The following is a 25,159-nucleotide window of genomic DNA, read 5'->3' as shown; positions in this document are numbered from 1 at the left end:
AGATGTGCGCGCAGGACAATTTCAGGCGTGCTGGTAAGATGGGTGTGTGAGATTTTGAGCATATGTGCCGGTGCGAGAAAGGCGGGAAAAGAGGAGAACCAATGTGCCCTGTGCAATGCCAGAGAAATCATACTTCGCACGGTGCAGCACGGCGGAAACGAGCGACCAGAAAAATAAAGCAAGTAGAAAAAGAAAGAGGGTTTAGCATGACCTGCCTCTTCGCCATCCACGTCCATTGCAGTTGCCTTCAGCATCTGCGCTTCGGCACGCATCAGTTCTTTGTTTTTTTTTTTTTGCGACGGGGAGTGATAAGGATAGAGGGAGCACGCTGTTTCTGGCGCTCTGCTAGGCTCACACAGCGCACCAGGCTCCTTCCTTTTTTTATCCGGCTTCAGCAGACTCACTGTCGCTGCTCACGGCTGCCTCGTGAGATGATGTATGGATGCGTGGGTTTTTCCTTTATCGGTGCACGTGCACTGCGCACGTTCTCCTCACTTGTGTGCCTTCTCTCGCTCGCTCTCCTCTCTTCCCTTTTGTGGTTCGGGCTTGGCTGCACACGTCCGTCACCCGCTCCCTCCCTCCCCCAACCACACACACACACACACACATGTATGTGTGTGCCATTCATGGCCCTGTCCTTCCGCGCTGCGCTGGTGGCGCGTCTCTCCCGATCGATGGTCCCTTTCCTTCGCTCCCTCTTCGTCCACGCGTGCTGGAGGACCTCACACACAGGGAGCCTACGTGCTTACCACACTAGACTGAATAAGAAATAGGCCACCACCGCAAAGAGTAACACACACACACACAGACACACAGAGACCGACTTGTTCCTTCCTTCACCTCCCACTGCCGCTTTCTAGCGGCGTGGAATCGACGAATTGCCGCGGGCACAACAACGTCAGCTACAGAGGGAGAGACTAACTGCGGAGGTGACACCACGTGGTGTTGTCGCATCCGCACCAGTCACCTCGTGCGTCCCCGGCGGTGTCTCTCGCTCTGTCTATGTTTGGTTTCTGTCGTTGTTGTGTGCTTTTCGCCGCTTTGTGTTTCTTCTTGCTCCAGGGCGTTGGTGGGGTCGTATACGTGGCGGCGTTTTTTTTTTCGCTGCCGACGAATCAGAGAAACCGAGCCCGTTCGCACCTTGTTTCTCCCTCTCCCTCCCACAAGCGCCCACCCCCTCCGCCGCCGCCGTCCCACGTGGCACCCCACAATCGCTTCCTTCTTGCGGGCGCTGCGTCTACATGGCGTCCGTACAGCGGCAGACCAAAGAAGTGCAGGAGCGAAATCAACGACAGCTACTAGAGCTGCTGAAGCAGCCCGCCAATGATGAGTGTATGGACTGCAGCGCGCGTCACCCGACGTGGGCGAGCGTGAATCTCGGCATCTTCATCTGCATCCGCTGCAGCGGCCTGCATCGTCAGCTGGGCGTGCATATCAGCAAGGTAAAAAGCTGCACGATGGATCTCTGGGAACCGGAGCAGATCACCTTCATGTCAAAGATGGGCAACGAGCGCGCCAAGCGGGCCTACGAGGCCACCATTCCGACCAGCTACGTCAAACCTGGGGAACGGGACACCTCAGCCAACGTAATGAAGTGGATTCGCCTTAAATATGTGCAGAGGCGGTACTACCGGCCACTTCCTCCGTCCGCAGCGGACTCCAGCGGCGGAGCTGCTGTGGATGCGCAAAGCGACGCAGAGCGCGCCAAAGCACCTCGAGCTGGCGAAGACCTCCAACGTGCGCAACCTGCCACACCAACAAAGTCTGTCAGGGGCACGGTGCCGCTGACCTCGAACCCGGTCGCAGCGACTCGGACAGCAGCTGTGGCTTCCCTTGCTGCGCTCGACACCAACACGTCCCCTCGAGCCGCGCTCGACGCTTCGTATCTGTCAAAGCAGAAGGAAGCGGCCATTTTCGACTGGCTGCGCACAGCCACACCTTGTGTGGCGCTAGAGGCACCCCTGAACACGTCCGCACCGCCAGTGCAGCCGACATTGGTCGCGAAGACCTCTCTCTCGAATAGTGTTTCGTCTCCGACCGTCGTGGTGCGCGAGATGCCGTCGCCGTCCACCTCCGTAACAGTCATCGTTGCCACCGAAGTAGATGGACCAGAGGCAGCGGCCCCGGCACTCGAAAACATGCCGGGTGCAGCCGAAGAAAGCGGCGTGAAGGTCAGGCGTCGCCGCACGGCGAAGCGGACAAAACGGACGAAGAGGATGGCGCCTCCTGTACCGCTCGATGAGGTGCGTAATTATGCTGGTGAGCCAGTGCATGCGCAGGTGTTTGCCCCAGAGGATCGCGATCGAGTTCGAACGGCGACACCGCCGCTGCTGCGAGATCCCTCAGACGACGCTAAGCAGGAAACTACAGTGGTGCCAGTGACGGAAACAGGACCTCGCGAAGAGTCAAAGGCGTCAGAACGATCACGTCGACATCGGCGCAAGCGAGCGCCTCTAACGGAGGTGCTTGAGAGCAATCCAGTCCCATCAGAGCTGTCTTTCCCAGTGTTCTCGGCCTCGCGAGGCTCTTCTCCTCCCGCGCTCCCTTTGGCGCCGTCACTGACGTTGAGGACGGTTCTGGTGGAACCGTGCTGCTCGTCACAGTGTGCTTTAGACAGTGTAGCGCGCGTTTCTTATCGGCACCGCAAGCAGCGTGGACAAGACCTAGAGATGCTGCAAGAGTCGCCCGGGCGGCCAGCCACGCAACAGCTGCCCCCTCGCCTTGCGCACGGCCCCGCGTGCGCGTCTCCACGAGCAGCTCTCCGAGAAACGCCGCCGCTGTTGTCGGAGGAGCCGATGTCGCCCACCACCTCCAGTGCCATAGCGCTTGCGCGGCTCACTTCGGTTGAGGAGCGCGCACATTTCGTACCCTGTGTCGTGGATGCAACGCCCGTGCCTTCTGCCGCGGCAATGAACTCGTCCTCCGCTTCGCGTCGGTCGTCACTGACGGGCGCGGCTACTCCGACTTCCATGCGCGCGCCTTTCATGCGGCCCACCGCAGCAGCAGCGGTGCGCTCGCGGCACGGGGCATGGCAGACACATCGGCCGAAGCAGGTCTTGGGCAAGCCGTATTATCTCTGCAGCTCGCGCCGAGCACTCCTGTCGCCGCCAGCGCCGGATGAGGACAAGTATGTACCGCCTCAGGGGATCCGCTCATCTGAGCCCTCCTTCTCTGATGCGCTGCAAGCTCATCCGCCACCGTCTGTGAGGTGGACGGCAACACCTTCAAACGCATCCTTTACCCGCCTTCGAGGCTCACTTTTGTCGCCAATAGCTGAGGAGGGCAGCGCGGCGCAGCGGGCACCGTCAACGCAGTTCTATGCGTCATCCACACACAAAACAGGGACCTTGAGCAACGTGCTACAGATGCATCGACGCCTGGAGGAGCAGCTGCGTTTGCTGAAGGAGCGATTCCGGCAGAAATCCCATCCCAACTAGGCGGGATCGATAAAAGGAGAATGAGCCACAACTGTCCAGTTTTTTGATATGGGAGAAGCCGTGGGAGAGGCGAGGTCGCAATGGGGTACTGTGAGTGCTTCCGTCTGTTGTGGAGGGGCTATCCTCATGCCGCGTGTATGGGATGCCCTCGCATGTTTCAGAGGGCGGACGCCCTCACGCTCGTTTCATGTGCCTCCCTGTTCTTCTCGTCGTCGCGATGCTGAAGATGTCTGTGTGTGTGTGTGGGGGGGGGGCACCACCGTTGCATCGAAAGGATGACTCTCTCTCTTTCTCTCTACGAGATTTGCTGCCTGAGACGAATTCTCTCTCTCTCTTGCTCATCTTTTTCCGTTTTACGCGGGGGAAGGGGGAGGGAGAGGAGATGCTTCTCGTCGCTCATCATCTTTTCCGGCACATGTGTTTCGTTGGTTGCGGAGTGCGACGGCTCTCTGCTGAACAACACATTGATATATATATATATACATATGCTTGCATAAATATATATATATGTGTGGACGAGACGTACACAACAGCCAAAGCGATGTATTGTAAGAGACGCCCTCCGTGAGGTAGGCTGATGCATTTTGATGTGGAGGGGGGGGGTGCGTTGCAACTCCGTAGTCAAGTGCTGCTGTTACCATGAGTGGCTCTGCAATGGAAACCACCCGTTTAGGATGCGGTGGCGGCGCTGTATCACACGAGAAACGAAAATTAGGTGCGGCGGACAAGGAAGAACTCCACAGTACACCGAAGCGTTTCTGATGAAGCCTCCCCTTCTCAGTGTCGTGGAGACGTCCTTCACTGTTTTCCCGTTGTTTTTTTCTTATGTTGCTTTTTCTCTCTGCTGGTATTCGACCTGCTTGGCGACATGGACGACTTTCTGCCCTCCCCCGTCTCCGCAGGTACCACTGCAGCACATGATTGCTGTGTGAGGGAAGGTGCCCGTGTCCGTTCACGTCCGTCCGTCCGACAGCCTCCTCTCCTGGCCAAATCATGGGCAGGGAGCGCAATGGAGAGAAGAGCGCCGCCAAAGGCAGCAGCGCGTCGGCAGCGAAGCAGCCTCGGCCGCCTCGAGGGACGGGCGACGCCCCCCCACTTTCATCTCCGGCACCCCGGCGGCGACCAACGTTTCAAAGTGCGAGAGCGTTTCCACCCAGCACCATGGCTTCGGTGACCGCATCGACCTCATTGCAGTCTTCTGCGCCGCCGAAAGGCCTACCGCGCCGCAGCCGCTCCCCCGTCTTCTGGGGTGCCTTAAAAGAGGCGCCCCTCTACGCCGGCCCGCTGGGCGAGGCCGTTGGCACAGTTCCTGTGGGCGCCGTCTTACTCGAGGCGTCTCGATACCGCGACGTGTTTGGCGGCTGGTGGATCAGCACTCGGTGCGACGATGGCACGCTAGGGTGGATCGCCTACTCAGACTCGATTGAAACGACAACGACTGAGGATGCCGGCGCTGCACCATTTTGGCTCCGCGTGTACGACACCCGTGCTACCCCCGCTGCGGCCTCTGACAGCGTCGAGGCGCCGTCCCCGCGAGCTGCGCTACCGAGTACGCAGGTGTGCTGGCACAGCGTCCTGCCGTCCGTTTCCTGCGCGGACTTCTCTCGCACTGCAGCAGCTCATTTTCTGTTTCGCGATGCGGAGCTGTATGCCTACTACTGGGATACGATTCATCCCGAAGAGAAGGCAGCGCGGGATTGGAACTTTGAGTATCAACGAGCGGTGGAGCTGCGCTGGCTCTGGGCGGACTTTTTCCGCCCCGCTGCGCCCGCCTCCTCTATTCTTTCTTCAGCGCCACCTGAGACAGCACGGCACGCCCAACTGGACGCGCTCATTGCCGCGTTTCGGTCCGAGGTTGAGCGCATCGTAGTGCAGATATGGAAGGAGGCGACGATGCCGCCGCCGAGCCGCCAGGTTGCGGCACACCCGCAATTTCCAGATCAAGTGTACTTTGACGGCGGTATTCTGCTGCGGCGCTGCGTGGACACGGCGGATGGCGTCCTTGGTGGCGATGAGATGGCGATGAAGTGCGGGCACGCCATCTATCGCAACCAGGAGATGCTCGCTGTTGTGGCACCACGGCACACTCTTCATGTGCCGCTTCACGCCTGCTGCACGTTTGGTGGCTTTTCCTTTTTGTGCTCTACAATTCCTCCCTATGGGTCGGCGAACCTGGTGGCGGGTGATAGCAACATGTTTGCTGCCGCGGGTGGGGATGACACCCTTTGTGCTTGCACGCCAACACCGCCATTGCCGCGATCGGCGCTTGTCTCTGAGCTCCTGAAGAGTCTTGGTGATGCCCTTGGCTTCGAGGGGGGCGACGTGCCCCGGGAGTGGCGTGTGTACGCAGGACGCGACCGCCGGCTCTACTTGTCGCAGACCCACCGTCTTCTTCCACCCGTTCTGCCTCTACACCGAGCGGACGTCTCTGTCGCCGTGTTATCACCACCATCAAAGACGTCGGACGAGCTGGTCAACCTCTCACGCGCCTCGTCTTTGTACGCTAGCTTGCTGTGTTATCGTGTTCGACCGGAGGTGTTCCTCAGATGGCAGGCGCGATGGCCCCCGAACGAGTGTGTTTGCACGTCACAGGAGTCGGCGACGAGAGCCAGTCCTGCGCACGCGTGCAGATCGGCGGCACTTGCGTCCCAGTCCTATGCGGCGGGCACGTGGATCAAGTCAGAGGGCATTACACGTGTATCCGGCACACTCGGGTTTCAATTCCCCGTGGCCGCACCTCTGGTCCCAGTCGAGCCCTGCAACTTGTGCAACGGTGAAATCGACGCCAACGAACTACGCTTCGTGGTGTGCACAAATCCGTTGCAGTGCTGCCGTGTGTGCATGCACTGCTACACGCGACTGGTACTGGGGCATGCGAGTGGAGAGGGGGCTCCTGTCGACCAATTGGGGCAGGTTTGCCCCACTGCGGTGCGGTGCACGGCAGGGTGCCGAAAAGCGGGCAGCTTTCTCATGGTTCCGACGCTGAGTGAGCTGATGCACGCGAACGGCCTTAACCTGCGATACCTGGCGTACGTTCTGCATCGTTTACCGCAGGCAACACGAGCTGCAGTCGAGCACTGGTGCCACGTGGAGATGGTCGCGCGAACGGCGAAGCACCTCCTGCAGCACGATCTCCGCAGCGCCACCACCCCATTAGAAGCACAGGCAACGTGTGAGGCTTTGTTGACCTCACTTCTGCAGCCAACTGGTGCCGCCTCAGAGCGATTCTGGCGCACTCGTTTGGGGCCAGCGCTCCAGTCGCGGTTTCTCGGAATGTGCAGCCCCTTTCACCTCTCCGTGCACGCGCTACGACTGGTCGCCGAGCGAGTTGCGGCGTTGGCCGGGGTGACCTTGTCGGAGTCGTGCTTGTCTTCCTTGGCATCACTTTCTGCGCCGACGAATCCAAAGATAGTACGTCGGCGAACCGATAGCGACACTGAGACGAACAACGGTGAGGCAGACCCTCTAAGCACCGCGGCCGCAACGGACACCGGCGGTGCTTTCGTTGAAATCAAACACATTGCACCGCTAATTCTGGTGTTCCCAGCACCGCCCATGGAGCCACCCTTGCCATCCCTACCCGCGTCAGAGGATGTAGGTGAAGAGAGCGGCCCGCAAGGGTGTTCTCCAGCAAAGCGCCGTGCTGAGAGGCTTCTGCTGTTCTGGATTGGGCACACCCCGGAAGGGGCAGATGACGCGCAGCAGCCTTTTTACCTGGACGAGTCCGTGCTGCACATGGCCCTCCGGTAAATAGTGGAGGCGAGTAAACAGGCAAAGAAAGAAACACCCACTTAGAAGAATGTGCATGCGCCACTGCAGTCATGGATGTCGTCGTGGTGTTCCTGTGCACAGGAAGTCATGGGCAGACGCAAGCGTCTCGCTTTGCCGCCACTCCACGCCTCTACGGCAGAACTCCGAAAACAAGGGAAAAAAGACGCGTACAGAAGACCTCCTTCCCGAACCCGCCCTCTCCAACCCCTAGTCTTGGAGTGTCCATACACCTGGCACCTCCCCTCGCCCCCCCCCTGAGGGCGTCCTCTTAGGAAGCGGGGAAGGCGACGGACTAGCATACTTGAAATGGCCAGTCATGTCGTGGGTCTCTGTTGGGGCGCCAACTAGTCCTGCTGAGCTGTTTAAACGAGGAGAAGGCACTGGCCTCGGCCACGTTTCCGATGTTGGAAGGGATAAAAGGAAATGGCGACACCGCTCGCGTGCGAGAGGTGCCACCCCCTCCCCCCGTCCTGCAATGCGGCTCCCACCGTTGGCCATTTTCATGCCCTCGCGTCTCTTCATCCTCGTCTTCGCATGTGCTTTTCGCGTACCTACGGTGAAGTGCAAAGGCACCAAATATAGTCGCTGGTCTCCCTGCGATCATCCGACAGCGAGCAAAGAAACGCCACATCAACGCGCCACAAACAACCGCCAAGGCGAAGAGTACCAGCGAAACAGAACACAGGACAAACGCAACGCTATCCCTCAGTGGCGCCCGCACGCTTTCGGCCGGATGCTTGCGCGTACATGTTCTGCGACCCATCCCCTTCACACTGCGGGCCCTTTTGTTTTCTTGTGACCTTCCCGCCTACGCACCTGCAGATTTTGCGCTCCTGCACTTCTTCTCCCTACCACACCCCTTTGAACCACAAGTTCTCAGCTGCTGTCGTGCCCTGCTCACGCGACATTGCGTAGACAGAACAGACCAGCTGTTCCTAGACCTACGCCCGAGAGCTTTCGATATGGCCTCTGCGGCTGCGGGTACCTCTGCAGATACCCAGGGCATCTTCTGCACGCCTATCGGCCGGCCGCATCGAGCCACCGACACGGCGCCGCTCGCACCCGTCGACGAGTTACCGGTCAAGAGGGGATGTATGGGTCCCCTGGAGGTGCTCTCCGAAGTGAGAGCCGTGAACGGCTATCTTCAGCTCCTCGCGGAGCAGCTGCACGGGTGGGCGGAGACGGGCCCCTCTGCAGTCACATGTACCTCGCGATCTCCAACCGTTACCAGCGCGGGGGGATCGGGTGCGCACGGCTATCCTGCAAAGCCTGGCGCAACGCAAGCTGCGCTGTCTTGGCGTCGGGCTTCGGAGCGCGACGCACTTTACCTCCTCCAAACAGTCATGGAGAACACGCGACGTCTCGTCATCCAGTCTCAGAATGTGGTGTGCACTCTCTTGAGTCGAGACACCGTCACCAGCGGCGCCACCTCTGATCAAGCCTCGTGCGGGATAAGCTACTCAGAGTCTCCCTTTGATGTCGCGAAGCGGAGCGTCGACGCGTGTGCATACCCGCTCGATACAGAAGAGCCTCGTGTGTCCCTCATGCGTGTTATGCAAGGCTCTCCTTTGCGTGTCGCACTGACACCCTCTCTTGCGCGATCGGATGTGCGGGACACGAGCAGAACTCCTGCGAGTGCTTCCGCCACCCAACCCCGGCTCTCCGATGACGTCGCGGCGCAGCCGAGGCGGCGTCGGTGGCCGGTGTCGCAGTTCTGCTACATGACGCATGTGGAGTTCAAGCGCGGCCGGCTGCGTCGCTTTCTGAGCCCTGTGACCGTGAAGGCAGGCGCTTACGTCATTGTGCCTGGCGACCGCGGGTACGACTGCGGGCTCGTGGTGCAATGTGCTTTGTGGAATCCTCACAAGCAGGCATACGACGTGGATACCATTCAGTCGCTCGACCCCGGCGTGTTGCCGCCGGGAAACGCGGGGTCCATCATGGAGGTCATCCGTGTTGCCACAGACGAGGAGGTGCACCGCCTGCATCGCGAGCACGTCAGCATGGAGCGGCTTGCGCTTACCACGTGTCGCGACATTGCCGATCGCCTGCACCTTTCCATGGAGGTGCTCGACTGCGAGTACCAGTATGACGGCACAAAGATCAGTTTCTTCTTCGACTCTGCCGAGGTGATTGACTTTCGAGAGCTCAACAAGGAGCTGTTCCGTGTCTTCAACGCGCGTATCTGGATGCAGAACACGAATACGGCAGTGCGCAACGAGGCACCGCGAAATGTGGTGCCGTCACGGCGAGCGCACCGTTTGCGCTTCGGCTTCCAAGGTACCTCGTCGGCGCACTAAGCACATCCTCGAGAGTTCCGGCGTGCCTTTTTCGTCGCGCTCTGCGCGCGTCATCGTTCCCTTTGTAAAGGAGGAGAAGCGTGCCTTGGGCGCATCCTCCCCCCCCTCCTCGCTGCATGGCCACCTCGCTACTCGTTGTGCCTTTTCCGAGTGCCTTGCGCTTTGTTGGCGTTTGCAGGCAGCGCGAAACCGCCTCCCTCTCCGCCTCTTCCGACCCCTTTGGCTATATTTATTTATTTATATATATATTTATCGAGAGAGAGATTTTTTTTTCCGCCGCGCCATGGCCTCGTGCACAAAGGTGATACGGTCTCCTGCTGCTCTGCCTGCGGGGCGGGCTTAGCGCCGCGCTGAAGCCGAGGAAGAGGACCGTCTAAGCCACCCTCTGCTGCGTATTCCTTCACGGCGACGAGCAAGACGCATCCGAGGGTTCCCAGCGGGCATGGGTGGAGGCCGCACATGTCTTTATTTCGCTGCTATACCATTTCTTTTTGCCTTTTTTGTCCCATTTTCAGCTGTCGCTCTTCTCTCCTTTGGGGAAGGGGGAAGGGGGGGGGGCTGTTGCACGTTGAGATGGCAACAGACGTTCGTATCGCTGTCGGAGCGCTTTCAACAGAAGCGGCTCGTCCTCCCCCCCCCAAAAAAAGAAACGACAGAAAAAAAGGTCAACGTGTTTTTTTTTTGGTGTTCTTAGCGTCGTTCTCATTCGTCGCCGGAACGCATCCTGTGCGGCGGGCCCTTTCTCAGCCTTGCGCCCCTCGCCTGCCTGGCATTGCACGACAACCGCATGCAAGACTAGATTATAGTGCGGGGATGTCTTTCTTTGGGGGAGGGAGGGGGCTCCCCCTGCTGTTTATACCTTCATGACTGCTACAGTTGCTCAGAAAGAACACAGAAGGCAGTAAACAACTGCGCTCAGCGACCTCGAGCATGTAACCTAAAAAAAAGAAAGAAAGATGAACGCGCTTGCAAACGGAGGCCGCATGCTCCGTAGATCACCTCAGGAGCACGTTTGCGTGTGTGCCAAGGACGCTCTACGTGACGTCAAGCGGCGACATGCTTCCCTTCGCTCGATCTTTGTACTCTCTGTGCGTCCTGTTTCGCACCCTCGGCCGTGGCGGCATCCTTATCTTCTCACATCAGCAGCGTCAACGTTCCACACAGTCCTTGTCTCTTTTCACGCTCAACGTGGTTTTCTTTTTCAGGCGAGCACACTCTTCCTCGCGGCTCATGAAGCCGGCTGTGTGCACTTGCGAGGCCAAGGTAAGGAGGTAGGCGGAGTGACTCAGCGAGCACGCCGCATACCGAGGAGCGAGGGCGACACGTGAAGCCAGGCATCCTATGCTGCAGGAGAAAACAGCACCGGCGTGATCGAACCTCATGCTCATGCTCCTTGCTGGTGAGTACAGAACACACGGAATAGAAACGAATCTTTTTTTGTTCAAGTGGCGGAGAAGCAGACGGCATTGCGCATGGCTGCCTACCATGCCTTCCTGCGCCCACCAGCTCTCCCTCCCCACATTCTAAAAGGTAGGGAAGCAGAGCATCAACGAGTAATCGCTCAGTGAGGCGATAGACATCACCGAACGGCATCCAACAGCCCATCTGTGAGAATCAGGTGCCGCGATACACTCGCTCGTACGAACAGGCATTTCGTGGGCTCATCCTTTTTCGGAAAAGAGGGTGTGCGCGTGGGTGCCTTAATCCTGCTCATGACGCTTCTGGGCCGCAATGCCACCCAAGGTCTAGCAGATCATAACTGGGATATGCGCTCGAGGGCATATCCTGCGGGTCAGCGCACCTTCCACCCCTTCACGGACACCCCCTGCCGTAGCCACCTACCCGCCAGATGATCATAGCGTCTATTTTCTGCTACTCATAAAATAAGAAAGACAGCCTTGTACACTCCAGGTGCAGGCTGAGATTCATGTGTAGCTGCCTTCTTGGAGGCAGGCTTTCATGGCGGCCGTCTAGATGGCTCTACAGAGATTTTGCGTTCAATATCCTGCGCACTTTGACTGGCAGCAGTGCGTCGCATCTGCTGATTGCCGCCCACCCACCCACCCACCTCACAAAAAATTTTGTAGTCGAATACCTGATCTCATCAAGCGGTGAGCAGGGTTGAAACCCTTTTTTTTGCCGGCCCTCACAATGTGGCGGCTCCATCGGCGAGGAAGATACCAAATCGTCGTTTAGTTTTGTTGCCAGGTGTAGTGAGGCGTTCCTCTACGGGTGACACTACCATCGGTGATTTTTTACGTTTACTTGACGAAGATGTTGCGGCGACTTTGCTTCGCGACGTGCGCCGTGTGGTCTTGCATCGAGAGTTGGTGGCCAATGATGCACTCTACTGCTGCAACGTCATGTAGGAGGTGTGACCCGTTTATTCGCAGCAGTTGGCTCACTGACGTTCCGTTGCCTGCTCTGCACTTATTGCTGCGCCCCTTTCTCGCCGGCGGCCAACACGCACAGCCGGCTTGGCTCTTTCAGTGGCTCGCGTGCTGATGGTCCGTCTACCAGGTACGCGAGTACGCTTTTCGCCGCTTTGCAGACTCGCCACCATGCTCCAACGAGTGCTCGCCATTTAGATCCATCACCGGCGCTGTGGTGGATTAGTGCGAGTCCCTGAAGCGCCTCGCCTTTTTCGCGGCGCGTGTAGGGTGTGCATCGGGAGTGTGACGATGCGCCGTCCCTTTCGATGTCTTGCCCGTGACCTTTACCTTGTCGAGCTCTTTCAGTTGTGCTGCACACTGCGGCAGGATGCGCAGAAAAATAGAGAGTTGCCGGTTCCAAATTCAACGGGTATCACTTGCCTTTCCGCAGGTCAGCTTCGTCGAGGGGCGGCGGGGGGGGGATAGGGCCTCCCTCTCCCTCCGCAATCAGGCCGCTGTCTTTGCCGTGTGCATCCACACTGGCACCGGTTGTAGGCGTGTATCTTTCTTCTTGTTTCGTTAAGATATAGGCGGAACAGCTGCGCCGTGTGGATCGGGTTCAGCTCGGCCGAAAAAGCCGTCACGTTTCAATGATGTGCTCATGCCAGTTTTGTCGAGCGTGAGACGTACCTTCGCCAGCGGTCGCTGCTGGAGTGGTTGTGGGCATCGGCCGCATGTCCAAGGTCCATCAGCATTCTTCGCTTGGTATCTGTTTTTCTTGTGGTCTCCTGTCGCAAGGTAGACGACCTCGATGGCGACCTCTTCCCTGCCTTTCTTTTTTTTTATTCCGCAGTAGCACCTTGGGAACCCGCCAGTGCGCAAGTTCTAGGAGGTGCCAGAGCGCCAATGAGTTTGGGAAGTCGACCACCTCCGTGTTGGCCCCGGGTGATGCGTGAGGCCTTACACTACATGCAAGGTCACACGGCCCGCCGCCAATGGGGCGGTACTCGGTAGTCACGGGCAGCGGTGCGTGCGAGCCAGACAAGACTGGCGCACATCACTGTTTCTCACCTGTGCTTTTGAAATGCCCGCATGCGCTTGAAAACCATGTCTTCGGTAGAGCAAGATGATGGGTTTGCCGACCTGTTCCGATCATAGAAGCAGCCCGTGTACCTTTTCCACTTTCTTGTCTCTGCTTGATACGCGGCCTGCTTTTCTCCACTGGTAGCTCTCCGTGTCTCTCTCGCAGCCGCTGCTAAAGTACCCGTCGTGCACGTCACCTTCGAGCTACCACCGTATTGACTGCCTTTCATAGCCGAGTCAGGCGAGGGAGGGAGGGAGGGAGGGAGGGAGGGAGGGGTGGGTGCAGCACTAAAACGGGGCACCACCTCTCCGTTCGTCCCCTAAAGCGTCGGCGCGGGTTCGAGATCGTCTGCGAGAGTCGTTCACAAATCTGCCTTCTTCGTGTCTGTGATGGATGCCCGTCATCGACAGTGTGTCGGCTTCCTTTCCTCTCCCCCGGTCAAGTGAGTCTGTGTGTGTTTGACGCCTGCTACATATTTTTTAGTGGCAAATTTTTTTTCGTTTCTGCAACGCTCGTTTCTGTGGCCATCTCGCACTGGGCGGCGTTGTAGGTCGCTGCACCAGGTTAAGCTCATCACCACATCTCATCGCCGGTGCCCGCGCTGATATGTTCGCGCCGATGCTTTTGCAGGACAGTAAGGCAAGGCGGACTCGCGGCAACGCGGACGAGTCTACCGAGAAGAATGTCATCATTCGTGCGGCGGACTCCCTGGCATACCGCCGCAGCGTGCAGCTCTTCTTCGTGAACGAGGATGGCCAATTTCTCATCGGTTGCCCCGTCGGTGAGTCGAACAGGTATTACCGACAAACCGTGCAGGGCGGGAGTGTGGAGGGCGAGACGCCGATGCAGACGGCGGCCAACGAGGCATGGGAGGAGATCGGACTTGACCTGGCCAAGGACGCGACCTTCCTGTTGGAGGTGCTTCCGCCCCCCACCTCTCTTTCAGGCAGCTGTGACTCGGCAGGAATACTGGCCGTGCCGCAGGATAACAACGGCGTGCTGAACAGCAGCGGGGAGATCGTCTCTGAGTACCGGGCAACATTTCGATACCGCACAAAGCAGTGGCGCAAGAAGGGTATCCATGGTCAGGAAATGTACCCGTTTCTGTTTTTTCTGCCGCGGGATCACATCAGCCAACTCGACGTGCAGGCGAGGAAGCGTGGGGTGCGCCAAGAGTTCAAGCTGCTGTACTGGGGACCTCTCTGTGTCCTGGAGGATCAGGCGCCGCCCGTGAAGAAGCAGGTCATGTCAGTGATTTGCCCCGCTGTGGCGGCAGCGGCTCTGCCGCTTCTGCAATGCTGGAGATACCCGCTGGACGGCATCGCCGCATACGTATCGTAGCGTTTGTTTGTAGATGCTGCCGCGAAAGGCAACCACATGGCTAACTTGACAAAAAGGCCCGATTTCAGCCCACTTTACTTTTTCTTTGGTGGTGGTTGAGTGGAGGGGAGGGCGGCTGTTCGCTCATAGCGGAGACCGTAAACGTGAGAGCGTGTGTGCTCTCTCACTACTTGGGTGCGTCATTTCTACTCTCCCCAAGCATACGCGGCAATGTCCTGCAGGGTGGCGGTGGGCATAGTAGATACTCGGCGCTCGACCTATGGAGCACGTTGTACTCCCCCCAACCTTGAGGTATGCACCTTATATACACCATGCTTCTCTTTCCCCGTCCTTCGAGTCTATCCATGTAACGTCGAGTGCTCAAAATGAGCACCGACACGCACAATACATCAACTGTGTACCAGACACGTTCCGCAACCCTCATAGTCGCGACGCTCCAGAACATCACCGCGTACCCACAGACAGACAAGTGTGGGGACTCTTCCTTGTTTGTATATGGCTGCATCTAGGGTGGTTTCTCAAGACTTGTGCTTGTCTCTCTCTCTTTGCGTGTGCTGTGCATCTCAGCTCTCACAGGAGCAAGGATTACACGCGCGTGCCTCCGTCGCTTCACCTGTGGCAACTTTTTTTTTGCAGTCTATTTTTGTTTTGCCACTGCAGAGGGGTGAACAGGGTTGATCTTGCGAACGGCTCTCGGTCGAATATGTCTTGCATCCTCCACTGGCGTCTTGCGCCACTTGTCGCCTTGTTCCTCGTTTAGCGGGTCTTTTTTCTTGTGTGCGCCTCTCCCTGGCTCTAGCGCAGCCAGCAGGAATATATATATATATATATATCGCTTGTGAGTGCTGTTGTAGCGGCACGCTTGCCACGTATCTCTTTGGCTTCTCTGCAGCTGTCTTTGCTCGCGTGTGCTGGCTATTTTTTCGTTTTTGTTTCCTCTGTGTATTCGACTCTGTGCTGCCCCTACTGTTTCTCGTGGAAACACCCTTGCGCCCTTGTTTGTGTTTTCTCCCTTCTGTTCTGTCCTCACAACTTTTTTAGGACCCCACACAAGTCGAACATGAATGTACCATCTTTGCCGGCGTCTCACGAGGGTCCCGCGGCTGATGGGTCTTCACCTCCAGTTTTCCCAGCCGCACCGTCCTCAGCGCACAGGAAGCGCTCCTCTCACCCACATCCGCAGAACTCTCAACAGAGCAGGAGGGGGAAGACTGCGATCCCCGCCCCTTCGACAGAGCACCGTAGAGCTTCTGCGATCGCTGATGGCGGCTCCCCATCTGGAGGGAAGAAGGACGACGGCAGAGCGACATCAAAGAAGGTGGAGACGGTCAAACTCGCAAATGAGCACGCCCGGCTATCCGAGAGGGAGGCGAAAATGGTGATTGCTCGCGGCCAAGACGGCTTTGCTTATCGTCGCAGTGTTCAGGCATTTTTCGTGAATGAGAGCACTCAATTTCTTCTTTGCCAGCCTGCCAGGACGAGCAAGGTGAACTTCCGCCAAACGGTGCAAGGCGGCAGTGAGGGCGACGAGTCGCCGCAGGAAACGGCGCAGCGTGAGACGTGGGAAGAGCTCGGACTCGATCTTGAGAAGGCCGCCACATTTTTGTGCGAGGCACACCCGTCTGCCGCCGTGTCGGGAGAGCACGGCGAAGAGGAAGTCTTTAGAATCAAAAGGAACGAAATCGTGTCTGAACGCCGCAAGGAATTTCGCTACAAGCGCAAGGCGTGGCAGAAACTGGGCATCAACGGCCAAGAGCTGTACCCCCTTCTCTACCTACTGAAAAGCGAGAAGTCACGACACGTGGGCACTCTTGGATCGAAGCGCGGCGTTCGGACAGAGTTTTGATCGGCCGCATGGGGATCGTTGGCAAACTTGGTACAGAAGGCGCCTCCTAGGAAGAGGGCAGGGATGGGTTCTGTGTGCCATGCTGTGGCTGCTGCTGCCGTGCCGCTTCTGGAGTCGCGTGGCTACCCCATCACTGGTTCCACGAACCTGATCAGCCATGCGCAAACAGCAGTTTAGCGGGCACTTCCTTTTTTTTTAGGTAGGGGAGGGGCAGGGGGTATCGAGAAGATGCGGCCGCATTATGTGATGTTTTGCATGTACTTGCTGGGTTTCGACCCCCACAAGGGCACCCTTCAGAGCTCTCTCTCTCCCCGTCGTTTGGGCAAAGTCCTGGAGTGCACAGCGGTGCGATATGTGTGTCTCTCTCGTTTGTCGTCTCCTTGCGTTTTATCATATTTATTCTTTTTTTCGTGCGCGCATTCGGATACTTACACGCTGCCCTTCTCCTGCCTTCTACCGCGATTCCCTCCCTCCTCTGCTGTGTGGGAAAGAGCAAACACATGCGGCGTGGGTCTTTTGCGGAGATGTTCTGCGTGCACGGGCATCTCCGCTTGACACCCCTTGCCTTCCCCTAGCGACCTACCTGCTCCCGGGTGAGTTTTCGCTCTCTAAAGTCGTTTTTTTTTTCGTTGCCGTTTCGCACTGCAATGGCGCAGCTTGGAAGTGTGCAACCCATCGAAGGCGCATGATCAATGCCTTTTTGTTGTTGGTGTGCTTGCCTTGCCTTAGCTGAAGGACTGCCGGCGTCCCCTGCCCGTCTTCCCTCACACCTGCACTTGCCTACCATGTCCTTCTCCGCCCCTCTAACTTTCCCGTTGTGAAGTTCTTTTACCTTATGTGAGCTGTATCGTGCTGTTCGGGTATGCACACGGCACTGTGGGTCAAGGAAAAGGACGCACTGAATCAACGCCAGCACTCCCCGGCTTGGGCCTTTGGGGAAGCAGACTCCAGCATCGCACGCGCAGAACGCCGACATAGCGCACACATCGCCAACAGACGTCCGCACAACTCGGCACCGCATTATACCGATTCGCACGAGATATACGTGGACAAAACAGCCACGCTCACCGGCAAGATGGACGTTCTGCACATGTTCCGCTCTCGGAGGCCACCAAAGAAGGAGATATACGCGAAGCTTCTTGTCCTGTTTGCGTTTGGCGTCTTCTGCGCTGTTGTCGGGTTCAACGTGGCACATCTCCCGCTCCCGAACGCGAAGCGCGGCGTTTTGGATGCGAACATTCCGGCTTCCGACCCCGATGCATTCACCGTCACGACCCTTTCCTCGGAAGATCGCGCCAGGCTTGCGAAGCTCCGCACCCGCATAGCTGTGCCATATCTGATGCCGTGGGGCGAGGACGAGCGCCCTGCAATGTTTTTCATGTGGCACCTTCTCTATCGCAGCCTCAAGCCGGATTTGGACGAGTTGGAGGCAAATGTGCTCAAGACCTCGACCATCAATACGACCGCGTCAGTGATCGGCAGCGCAGCCACGCATAACCCGCGCAAGGTTGTCATTGACGTTGTTGAAAGCCACGAAGGATACATTACAACGTCGCTGGCACACTTTTTGCCCACCACATACGTGTTCAGCGTCGTGGCAAGCGCGCCTGTAGAGCAGCAGTATGGATGGCGCCCCCAAGATCAACGCTACCGGCATGGTCCCAAGGACCCGTACGGCTTCGGGTCGGAAGAGCTCGCAGCAAAACGTCAGGCATACGCAGAGAGGGTGGCAACCAAGGTGGAACGGGTGCTAGCGAACCCCGCCGCTGAGGGGGTTGCTGAAGCCTCGCAGCAGCCGGCCATGCAGACAGACGTTCGAACGGCGACCGCAGAAAACGTCGGTGTCGGTGGGGACATCTCTGAGGGAATCACCTCACAGACGAAGGCCGAAGCAGCCACGCAGGTGTGGCCGCCTCCTCATGTGTATCTGTGCGTTCCGAGGTATAGCCTCAATTCTAGCTACTACGCTAGCCTAGCAGCACAAGAGCTGCGCGTCAGCTACCAGATCCTCCTCTTCCCTCATGTTGCCCTTCGAGGTGCTCGAACGTCAGCGGAGTTCGATGTGGCATTGCGTACACTCCTGGCGCAGGCTACCGTCGCCTCTTTCATTGCGTTGCCGTGGCTCTCCGAGAGCGACAACGTCGGCAAAGGCAACGCCGCCAACGGTGAGCCGGCGCGGCTTCGCAGATTGTTGCTTGAGCAGGAACTCATTGACTACGAAAGGTGGTATGAGGACTACAGGTGGACCCCGTTGCAGGTGCTGCAGCGCGCACTGCGTTCGCCGGATATGGAGGCACAGTATCACATCTCCATTCTGCCCCTAGGGTCGAAGCGGTGCTTCGGGGCCCTGTGGCAGCTGTTCCGTGTGGAGCTACAGAAAAAGCACAACCAGCCTGCTGCCAACGTGGCGGTCCTTCCCACGATTACCGTAGACACTGCAAGTGCCGCGGCGGACGGCGCGCTCGCGGCCATCGACGGATCAGGCACTAGCACGCCAGCGGCTTCGCCACTCAACTCGCTCGCCGCGAACATTTTTGGCTGCGCTGCGAGGCAGGCTCTTCTTGGCTGCGTGGCGCGTGAAGAACATAGCAGCTGTGAGCGGTTTTCAGAGGTTCACGTACTGTAAGCCGTCATTCCTTACAGGATATTATACTTCCACTCTTGTTTGCTCGGCTTCTCCAGTGTCTGTGTGAATCGAGGAAGTGGAGAGAGAGAGTTGGGGCTTTGCGAATGAAGTGCTTCTCGTCTCGTGAATGCCACCCTCGGACGCTTGTGTTTCTCTGTTGCCATGCTTGGCTGGCGTCGCCTTGCGTGAGCAGAGGCGCGGCTGTTTCCGCACACGTCTCTCTCTTTCACCCATTCCTTACTCGTGGCGATTTTCTCTTTCAAATGCTTGTTTCGTCATAGTCTGCTGCGTGTGTCTTGTTTTGAGGTCTTCTTGCTCGCGCTTGAGGTTGAGTGCGTGATCATCCGCAAGTTTGCATGCTTGCACGGGCTTGTCAGGTTTATACGTACCGAAGCGGTCGTGCGGACCTCGGCGGGCGATCATCATCGAAAAAAGGTAAAATTGCGTGAGAAGGCGAAGAGAATGCAACGCGAGGCATTGAGAGAAGGAAGGGTACCCTGCTCGCGCACGTTGCTCATGTTCTTCTCGTTGCGTTTTGGTTTCTCTTTCTGCTTGCCGACGCCGAGGCGCTTGGTGCGCGCCATTCGAAGCATGGACAACGCTGTCATTGATGCTTGCCGGACGAGCCGTGGAGAAGCAGCACCGTGCTATGTTGTTCTTTTCCTTCATCGACAATGCCGATACACACAGATATACACACGCTTTCTCTCAGCCTTTCATTGCCTGTGCATCCCTGTGCCGCTTCTCTCCTCGATTCCTTCACGAACTTCTTCCCTTTTTCATGTCCTGCTCAATACCGATGATTCTTGCTGGCGTGCTTCCAGCCGGCAGACGTATAGGAGCGGCATCGGTGGCAGGCAGGGTTCCTCGTCCCTCGTTCCTCCTCCCCCCGCTGCACCACAGTCTCGCCGATTAGGAGCGCCCGCGAAAGCGCGTCCATTACTCGAGCACGTATTTGGGATAGATAGTTTCCGCCACGCACGCACGCACGCACGCACACACACACACACACACACACCAAAAACAAATGTATTTATGAATTTCGTTTTTGCCCCTCATTCCCTTGTATTCAAGCCGCAGGTAGATGCTTGAGTGGTGCGCCAACGCCATCCCTCGCATCGCTGGCAGACTCTTTTGAACGCTCCTCAAACAGGCGATAGTGAGGATTTGCCCCCCCCCCTTCCCCACCTTCTGTGTGTGGTGAGCTTTTCTTTCTTTTTCGTTCCGTGTTGCAGTTTTGCCGGCCTGCATCGTGTATTTACAGTTCTAGAGCGTTGTGAGCGAGAGGGTCGCATACATCGCGCACATGCATCTCCTCGTTGATTGTGGATAGACGCTGCCTGTTTTGTTTTTCTTTCGCCCTTATCGCACCTAGACAAATCCTAAGTTGCAACGCTGAGATGCATCATGGCACAGCATCCAGACAAGCTCAAGTGGAAAGACGCGCATCCGCACGGACTGTCGGCATCCCAGTTTGGGATGGCGCTGGGTTTCTGCGGTCGCGTCTCGGACTATGTGCGCTACCTTCGCGACATTGTGGGCACTGAGCACGAGTTCAAGGGAAACGCCTTTACGGCACACGGCACCCGCACAGAGCCCAAGGCTCGTGCGCTGTATGAGCTTCTTACCGGCTGCCGCGTCTACGACGGCGGTTTCTTTGTGACGAGCGACCACATCTTAGGCTGCTCACCTGACGGGCGAATCTACCACCACGTTGGCGAGCGGCCCATCGAGCAACAAGCAGGGCTGTCTGCGTCGGCCCTGACACGCCGCTTCCAGAGCTGCAGCGGCGGCTGCGGTGCCAGCAACGGTGTCAGCATGATGGAGCGGCAGCGGCGAGGCAGCAGATGCTCTGTGCACGTGCCGTTCAAGAGCAAGCGGCGACCACGTTCACCACTGTCCGCGGTCTCTAGCCGCAGGTCGAACAGCTCTGGTGCCCTTGCTTGCGACGACGACGAAAGCACCAGCTGCAAATCTGGCAGCACTCGCTGCTCCACGGATGGGAGATCTGCTATTGCTCTAACGCAGAGCCATGCGAGCATTGATGGGACGCTCTCGACGCCGTTGGGGTCACCTTCCCATCACAAGGTCCGGCTGCTGGAAATCAAATCCCCATTTAGAGCGCTGTACAACTCCACGAAGCCCGGCTACCAGCCCTTCGGTATCCCCATGCACTACATGTGCCAAATACAGGGCCAGCTCGCCATCGCCGACTGTGAAGAGTGCGACTTCTTTGTCTACCTCGACCATCCCATGTGTCAGGTGGAGGGGTGGCGCGTGCGCCGCTCGCGTGCCTTTTGGGCATGGGCAGAGCCAAACTTGCGTCGCGTGTCGAGCTGGGTGAAGGACGGCCCGCCGGACTGGCTGAATCGGTCGTTTGCCTTCACCGAGTTCGACTTCCGCACGATTGAGGTGGTGCCGCTCGTTTTTCCATTTGACATCACGGCGAACGCTGCACTGACAGACCCGCGTTCTTTCGCCTTTTTCGCGCAGTTTGCCAACCCTTTTGAGTCCCTTGACCGACGCCGAGAGGCCCGCGGCAATGACGACGCGCAGGCGCAAGCGCAGGACTGGTGTTTCGCCTACGCAGGGCTGGCCTGGGCGGACATAACCGAGTACGAGCGCATCGCTGTTGCGGCACAGACGCCTGCGGTGCGGCGGCTCTTTGCGCCCGCCGAAGCAGACACAGATGACACGGAAGCCCTCGAGGCAAAAATTGAGCTATGGAGCCATCTGTCGTCGTGGCGGCGAGCGCTGGAGGTGGAGGGCGTGTTTGAGGAGAGTGCGACGGCGGTGTTTTGGAAGGAGTGGACACGCACGGCCACGGCCGGCCGCGATCCGGTTGTAAAGGTAACTCTCAGCGTCCCGTGTGACTGGGATACCGGACGAGTAGAGACGCGGTGCAGCTTGCCGTCGGTACCTCGTACTCAGGGCGATGCCCTGGACTCAAGGTATGACACGGCCTTTATCCACTTCCACCAGCGTCTCTTCTTTGCGTCCTTGCTAGGTGACGACGTGGCCGATCCGTGTGAGCGCGCAACGTCCGTGACGGCACCCGGAGCGGCGAAGCCGCCGCCGCACGCTGCCCTGTCGAACCTGGTTCCCTTCCTCTCCGAGTCGGTGGTTTCGTCGTCGAAGAGAGAAGAGCTGGAGCGCCCGGCAAGTGGCCCGGCGGCGACGTGCGTTCAGGCATATAGTACTGCCTCTTCCTTTGTTGGCATGGCGGCACCGTCTCGCCGAGGGGCATCCTCCGGCGGGACGCCATCCTCGTCTGTGGTGTGCTTCTCACCGAGAGAGTGCTCCCCATCGCAGCAGCGCGTCGTCTCGGCACTTTCGGAGCATCTCTGTCACTGTCTATCGCCGCTCCAGTGCCGACTTCACAAACACGCAGAGGAGCGCAACCCTGCCGAGCTTTCTGCACTTGCTTCGGATGCTGTTGCCGCAACGCACCATGCAGCAGTGCTGCAGCGCGCATCGGTCCCGCTGCCTGAGCTGGCCTCCCCTCCAGCCTTTCTGCCTTCAAAGCGGCCGTGCCTTGTGTGCGAGATATCGGTGCAGGAACTACTGGATGTTATTCGATTCGCGAATGACTGTGAGGGAGTCGTTCTCGTCTCCGATTCCCAGGCGCCCCTCTGCTACTACGAAAAACTACGCGACTTGAGGCCTCCCTCGATGAGTGGCGCTGCGGACGGGACATGGTCGCCGCCTGGCTCTACACTTCTCGTTGGAGAGACCGCGGTGATGCAGCAGCTTCTCCATACGAGCGCGAAGGCATCGTTCGGGCGGCCATCCGCACTGAGTCCGCTTCAGCTTGTATGGGATCAAGTAAGCGCCCGCACACGTCCTCCTGCTTCTCTCGTTCCTTGCTTTGTGGAGTGCACCGCGGGCTCGTCCTCGCATTTGCGCGATACGATAGAACACCTGGGAGGCACCCCGTGTTTTCTCGTGCGTGCTGCCGCGGATGCCACCAGCGTGCTGAGACAGACCAAGGACCTGATCCGAGAGTGGGGTACGGGAGCCTGCCGTCGCCGGCGTGTCGACGATGCAAAGAGCAGGCTAGTGTAACAGGAACTGGATGGGGTGGCGTAGCCACTGCCTGAGGCAGCAGCGCTCCTTTCAGGGGTAACGGTGTTCCTGGCTGTGGGTGTCAAACCGCGGGCGTGTAGTCAACTTTACTGATCATCGTGAGTGTCTGTGCAGCAACCTCGAAAGAGTGTTCCCCCCCCCCCCGGCAGGCATCAGCGGGTGGCGCTTTTCATGTCGAGCTTGCTGTCGCCTGGGGGCCCCGTGCGGCACCGACTAAGGCCACTAAAAGAGCGCTCGATGACACGCGGCACCGTCTTGGTGCGAGAGTGACAAGGAAACGACTGCTTTGAGGCCAAGCGTGAAACCGACGCGCGCCCCTTCCTTCTCCTCTTTTTGGCAGCAGAGGGTTCAAGAGAGAGCACAGCGTGCACTTCCGAATTGTCGACTGCTTTGCCCTTCGACTGCCGCCTCGCTCAACCCTTGCGGCCACTATACATTCCCGTTCTGCCACCCCTCTTCACTCTCTCCATTACACAAACAAGCGCCTTCCATTCTCTCTCTCCATGACGGTTGCGCAAGGGTACGCTTTTGGCATCCGTGAAGAGAGGCGAACTGAATTGCCCAGCGTGCCGCCGCCGTGATGTACCTACGTACTAAGCCGCTGCCTCTCGAGGTTTACCTACTTCATCTTCTTTTCTGTGCGCCGCAGCACCGGCGGTGAATTTGATTCATCGCCCCGCGTACGCCGAGGCAGCTGCACTGTGTGTGCCATCTGTTTGCAGCCTCGTTCATTGCGAGGGCGCTTTGCCGCATAGCGGCTCACGTACGTCTGCCGTTTTTGGACATGGTGGCACCGACCACCGCAACGCTTCGCATCTTTCCGTTTTATGTGGTTCAGCGCGTACCATTGTAAGCAAGCAACTCCGAATCAAGCATGAGCACCAGTGCAGCTCCGCCCATGATCACCTGCTTTGGTGTCCTGCAGGATGAGCAGCAGAGGGGATCTGTGCTGGAGGCGGAGCGCATCCCGCACCTGATTCCCGTCCTGGAAGGTCTGCACCGAGGGCATGCCGCTGAGGTGGCGGGGAAGAGTAGCGTCATGGCTGTGGCACATCGGCTGCGAGAAGAGGGCGGCCCCGATTCCGTCAAACTCCAGCCAATTCGCTGGCGTGGCAAGGCAGAGGATTCAATCCGGGCGCAGCTGCAGCCGGTGCTGGCGCACTACCGGTCCCACATCCTCTTTGTGCAGGAGCGGACACGGCGGCGGGTGCTAGAGTGCGAGGAACTGGCTGCGCGAGTGCCGCTCGTCACGGACTATTACCAATCTACGCCGCTGAAGTGGCGGTTGAGGGGGTACATGAGTGACTGGGAGAGCCTCGAGAAGGCCGACCTGGAGTACATCCCGGGTACTGCAGCCGGTGTTGTCACTACCATGTCGGAAGCTCTTCGTGACCGGCAGTTTCGCGAGGCCTTTCAGCGATTTGAGAGCGTCCTGCAGAGCCGCGATAGCATCAGCGGCGCGTCCTCTGCCGTGCGCGAAGACGCAGGCAGTATTCCTGGCCTCAGCTCTTTGGCGGCATACAACGAGGTGCCGTTTTCGCCGCCACCGAGGGCGCCTTCAGGGTACTCTGAAGCGGCACCAATGGAAGAAAGCGCGGCAGACAACGCATTGGGCTCCGCTGTGGCGCACATCGGTCCATTGCGTCACAAGTAGGGTGGGATAGACTCGGCGTTTTCTCTTCCGAGCCACCAGTAAACTAAACAGCGTTTCACAGAGCTGCAGCGGCGTGTGACTCTCGCCTTCGCTGAGGCCTCGGCGGTGTGGAAGAGACTCGACCTGGTGCATGGAGTGCGGCTTGATTTCGAGCATCTGTAATGCATTTGCTTCTGCCATTGGCCGCTCTGCTCCTCCCTGTGATCAATTCACACAATGATTACACCTCGAGTAGAAGCGCCATCAAATTGCCACGGCAACGTGGAAGAGTAGTGAAACAGCGGAGATGGATGGGCTCTCTCTATCTCGGCGCACGCAAGTCCTCATGATCGCTCCTGTTTTTCTCCAAAGTAGCCCCACGAACGTGGGCCTCGTGAACGCCAACAGCGAACTTTTTTTTTGCGTCTTCATTTAGCCTGATGAGCCCCGATAACGCAACGACACCTCAGAGCGTCGTTTCTCAGGGACCAGACCCCCCCCTCCACTCCTTCTGGGGAAGCCAAGCAGCCCACCCGACTCTCCCCCTGCTATCCTCCGCCAAATGCCGAGCCACCTCTGGCTGTGGCACGATCAGGCACCTACGACGTAAGGCAGCGGGGGTGGAGGAGGAGGAGGAGGGTGTCTGAGCGGTGCATCGCTGCT

General features: G+C 58.3%; 7 protein-coding genes and 1 pseudogene across 8 annotated transcripts; all 8 read left to right on the top strand.

The window, feature by feature from the left end:
* Positions 1 to 1,241: 1,241 nt before the first annotated feature.
* LINJ_32_1650 (conserved hypothetical protein) lies at positions 1,242 to 3,437 on the top strand (the record flags this gene model as incomplete). The annotated part of the gene is made up of 1 exon (XM_001467804.1): positions 1,242 to 3,437. One exon carries the CDS (start codon positions 1,242 to 1,244, stop codon positions 3,435 to 3,437), a length of 2,196 nt encoding a protein of 731 aa, XP_001467841.1.
* A 993-nt stretch (positions 3,438 to 4,430) lies between these two features.
* On the top strand, positions 4,431 to 7,187 carry LINJ_32_1640 (conserved hypothetical protein; the record flags this gene model as incomplete). The annotated part of the gene is made up of 1 exon (XM_001467803.1): positions 4,431 to 7,187. The coding sequence occupies one exon, from the start codon at positions 4,431 to 4,433 to the stop codon at positions 7,185 to 7,187; it is 2,757 nt and encodes a 918-aa protein (XP_001467840.1).
* A 1,115-nt stretch (positions 7,188 to 8,302) lies between these two features.
* LINJ_32_1630 (conserved hypothetical protein) lies at positions 8,303 to 9,508 on the top strand (the record flags this gene model as incomplete). Its single annotated transcript, XM_001467802.1, has 1 exon — positions 8,303 to 9,508. One exon carries the CDS (start codon positions 8,303 to 8,305, stop codon positions 9,506 to 9,508), a length of 1,206 nt encoding a protein of 401 aa, XP_001467839.1.
* A 4,062-nt stretch (positions 9,509 to 13,570) lies between these two features.
* On the top strand, positions 13,571 to 14,305 carry LINJ_32_1620 (hypothetical protein, unknown function; the record flags this gene model as incomplete). Its single annotated transcript, XM_001467801.1, has 1 exon — positions 13,571 to 14,305. One exon carries the CDS (start codon positions 13,571 to 13,573, stop codon positions 14,303 to 14,305), a length of 735 nt encoding a protein of 244 aa, XP_001467838.1.
* A 1,375-nt stretch (positions 14,306 to 15,680) lies between these two features.
* LINJ_32_1610 lies at positions 15,681 to 16,328 on the top strand (annotated as a pseudogene). Its single transcript has one exon. A coding segment is annotated over exon 1 (648 nt).
* A 685-nt stretch (positions 16,329 to 17,013) lies between these two features.
* Positions 17,014 to 18,777, top strand: LINJ_32_1600 (conserved hypothetical protein; the record flags this gene model as incomplete). Its single annotated transcript, XM_001467800.1, has 1 exon — positions 17,014 to 18,777. The coding sequence occupies one exon, from the start codon at positions 17,014 to 17,016 to the stop codon at positions 18,775 to 18,777; it is 1,764 nt and encodes a 587-aa protein (XP_001467837.1).
* Positions 18,778 to 20,184: 1,407 nt separating this feature from the next.
* LINJ_32_1590 (conserved hypothetical protein) lies at positions 20,185 to 22,842 on the top strand (the record flags this gene model as incomplete). Its single annotated transcript, XM_001467799.1, has 1 exon — positions 20,185 to 22,842. The coding sequence occupies one exon, from the start codon at positions 20,185 to 20,187 to the stop codon at positions 22,840 to 22,842; it is 2,658 nt and encodes an 885-aa protein (XP_001467836.1).
* Positions 22,843 to 23,737: 895 nt separating this feature from the next.
* LINJ_32_1580 (hypothetical protein) lies at positions 23,738 to 24,517 on the top strand (the record flags this gene model as incomplete). The annotated part of the gene is made up of 1 exon (XM_001467798.1): positions 23,738 to 24,517. One exon carries the CDS (start codon positions 23,738 to 23,740, stop codon positions 24,515 to 24,517), a length of 780 nt encoding a protein of 259 aa, XP_001467835.1.
* Positions 24,518 to 25,159: the final 642 nt, after the last annotated feature.

The sequence above is a fragment of the Leishmania infantum genome, chromosome 32, assembly GCF_000002875.2.
Source record: "Leishmania infantum JPCM5 genome chromosome 32".
In the NCBI taxonomy this organism is placed as follows: Eukaryota; Euglenozoa; class Kinetoplastea; order Trypanosomatida; family Trypanosomatidae; genus Leishmania; species Leishmania infantum.
The sequence above is the reverse complement of the archived record's forward strand: the minus strand, read 5'-3'. Positions and strand labels throughout refer to the sequence as shown.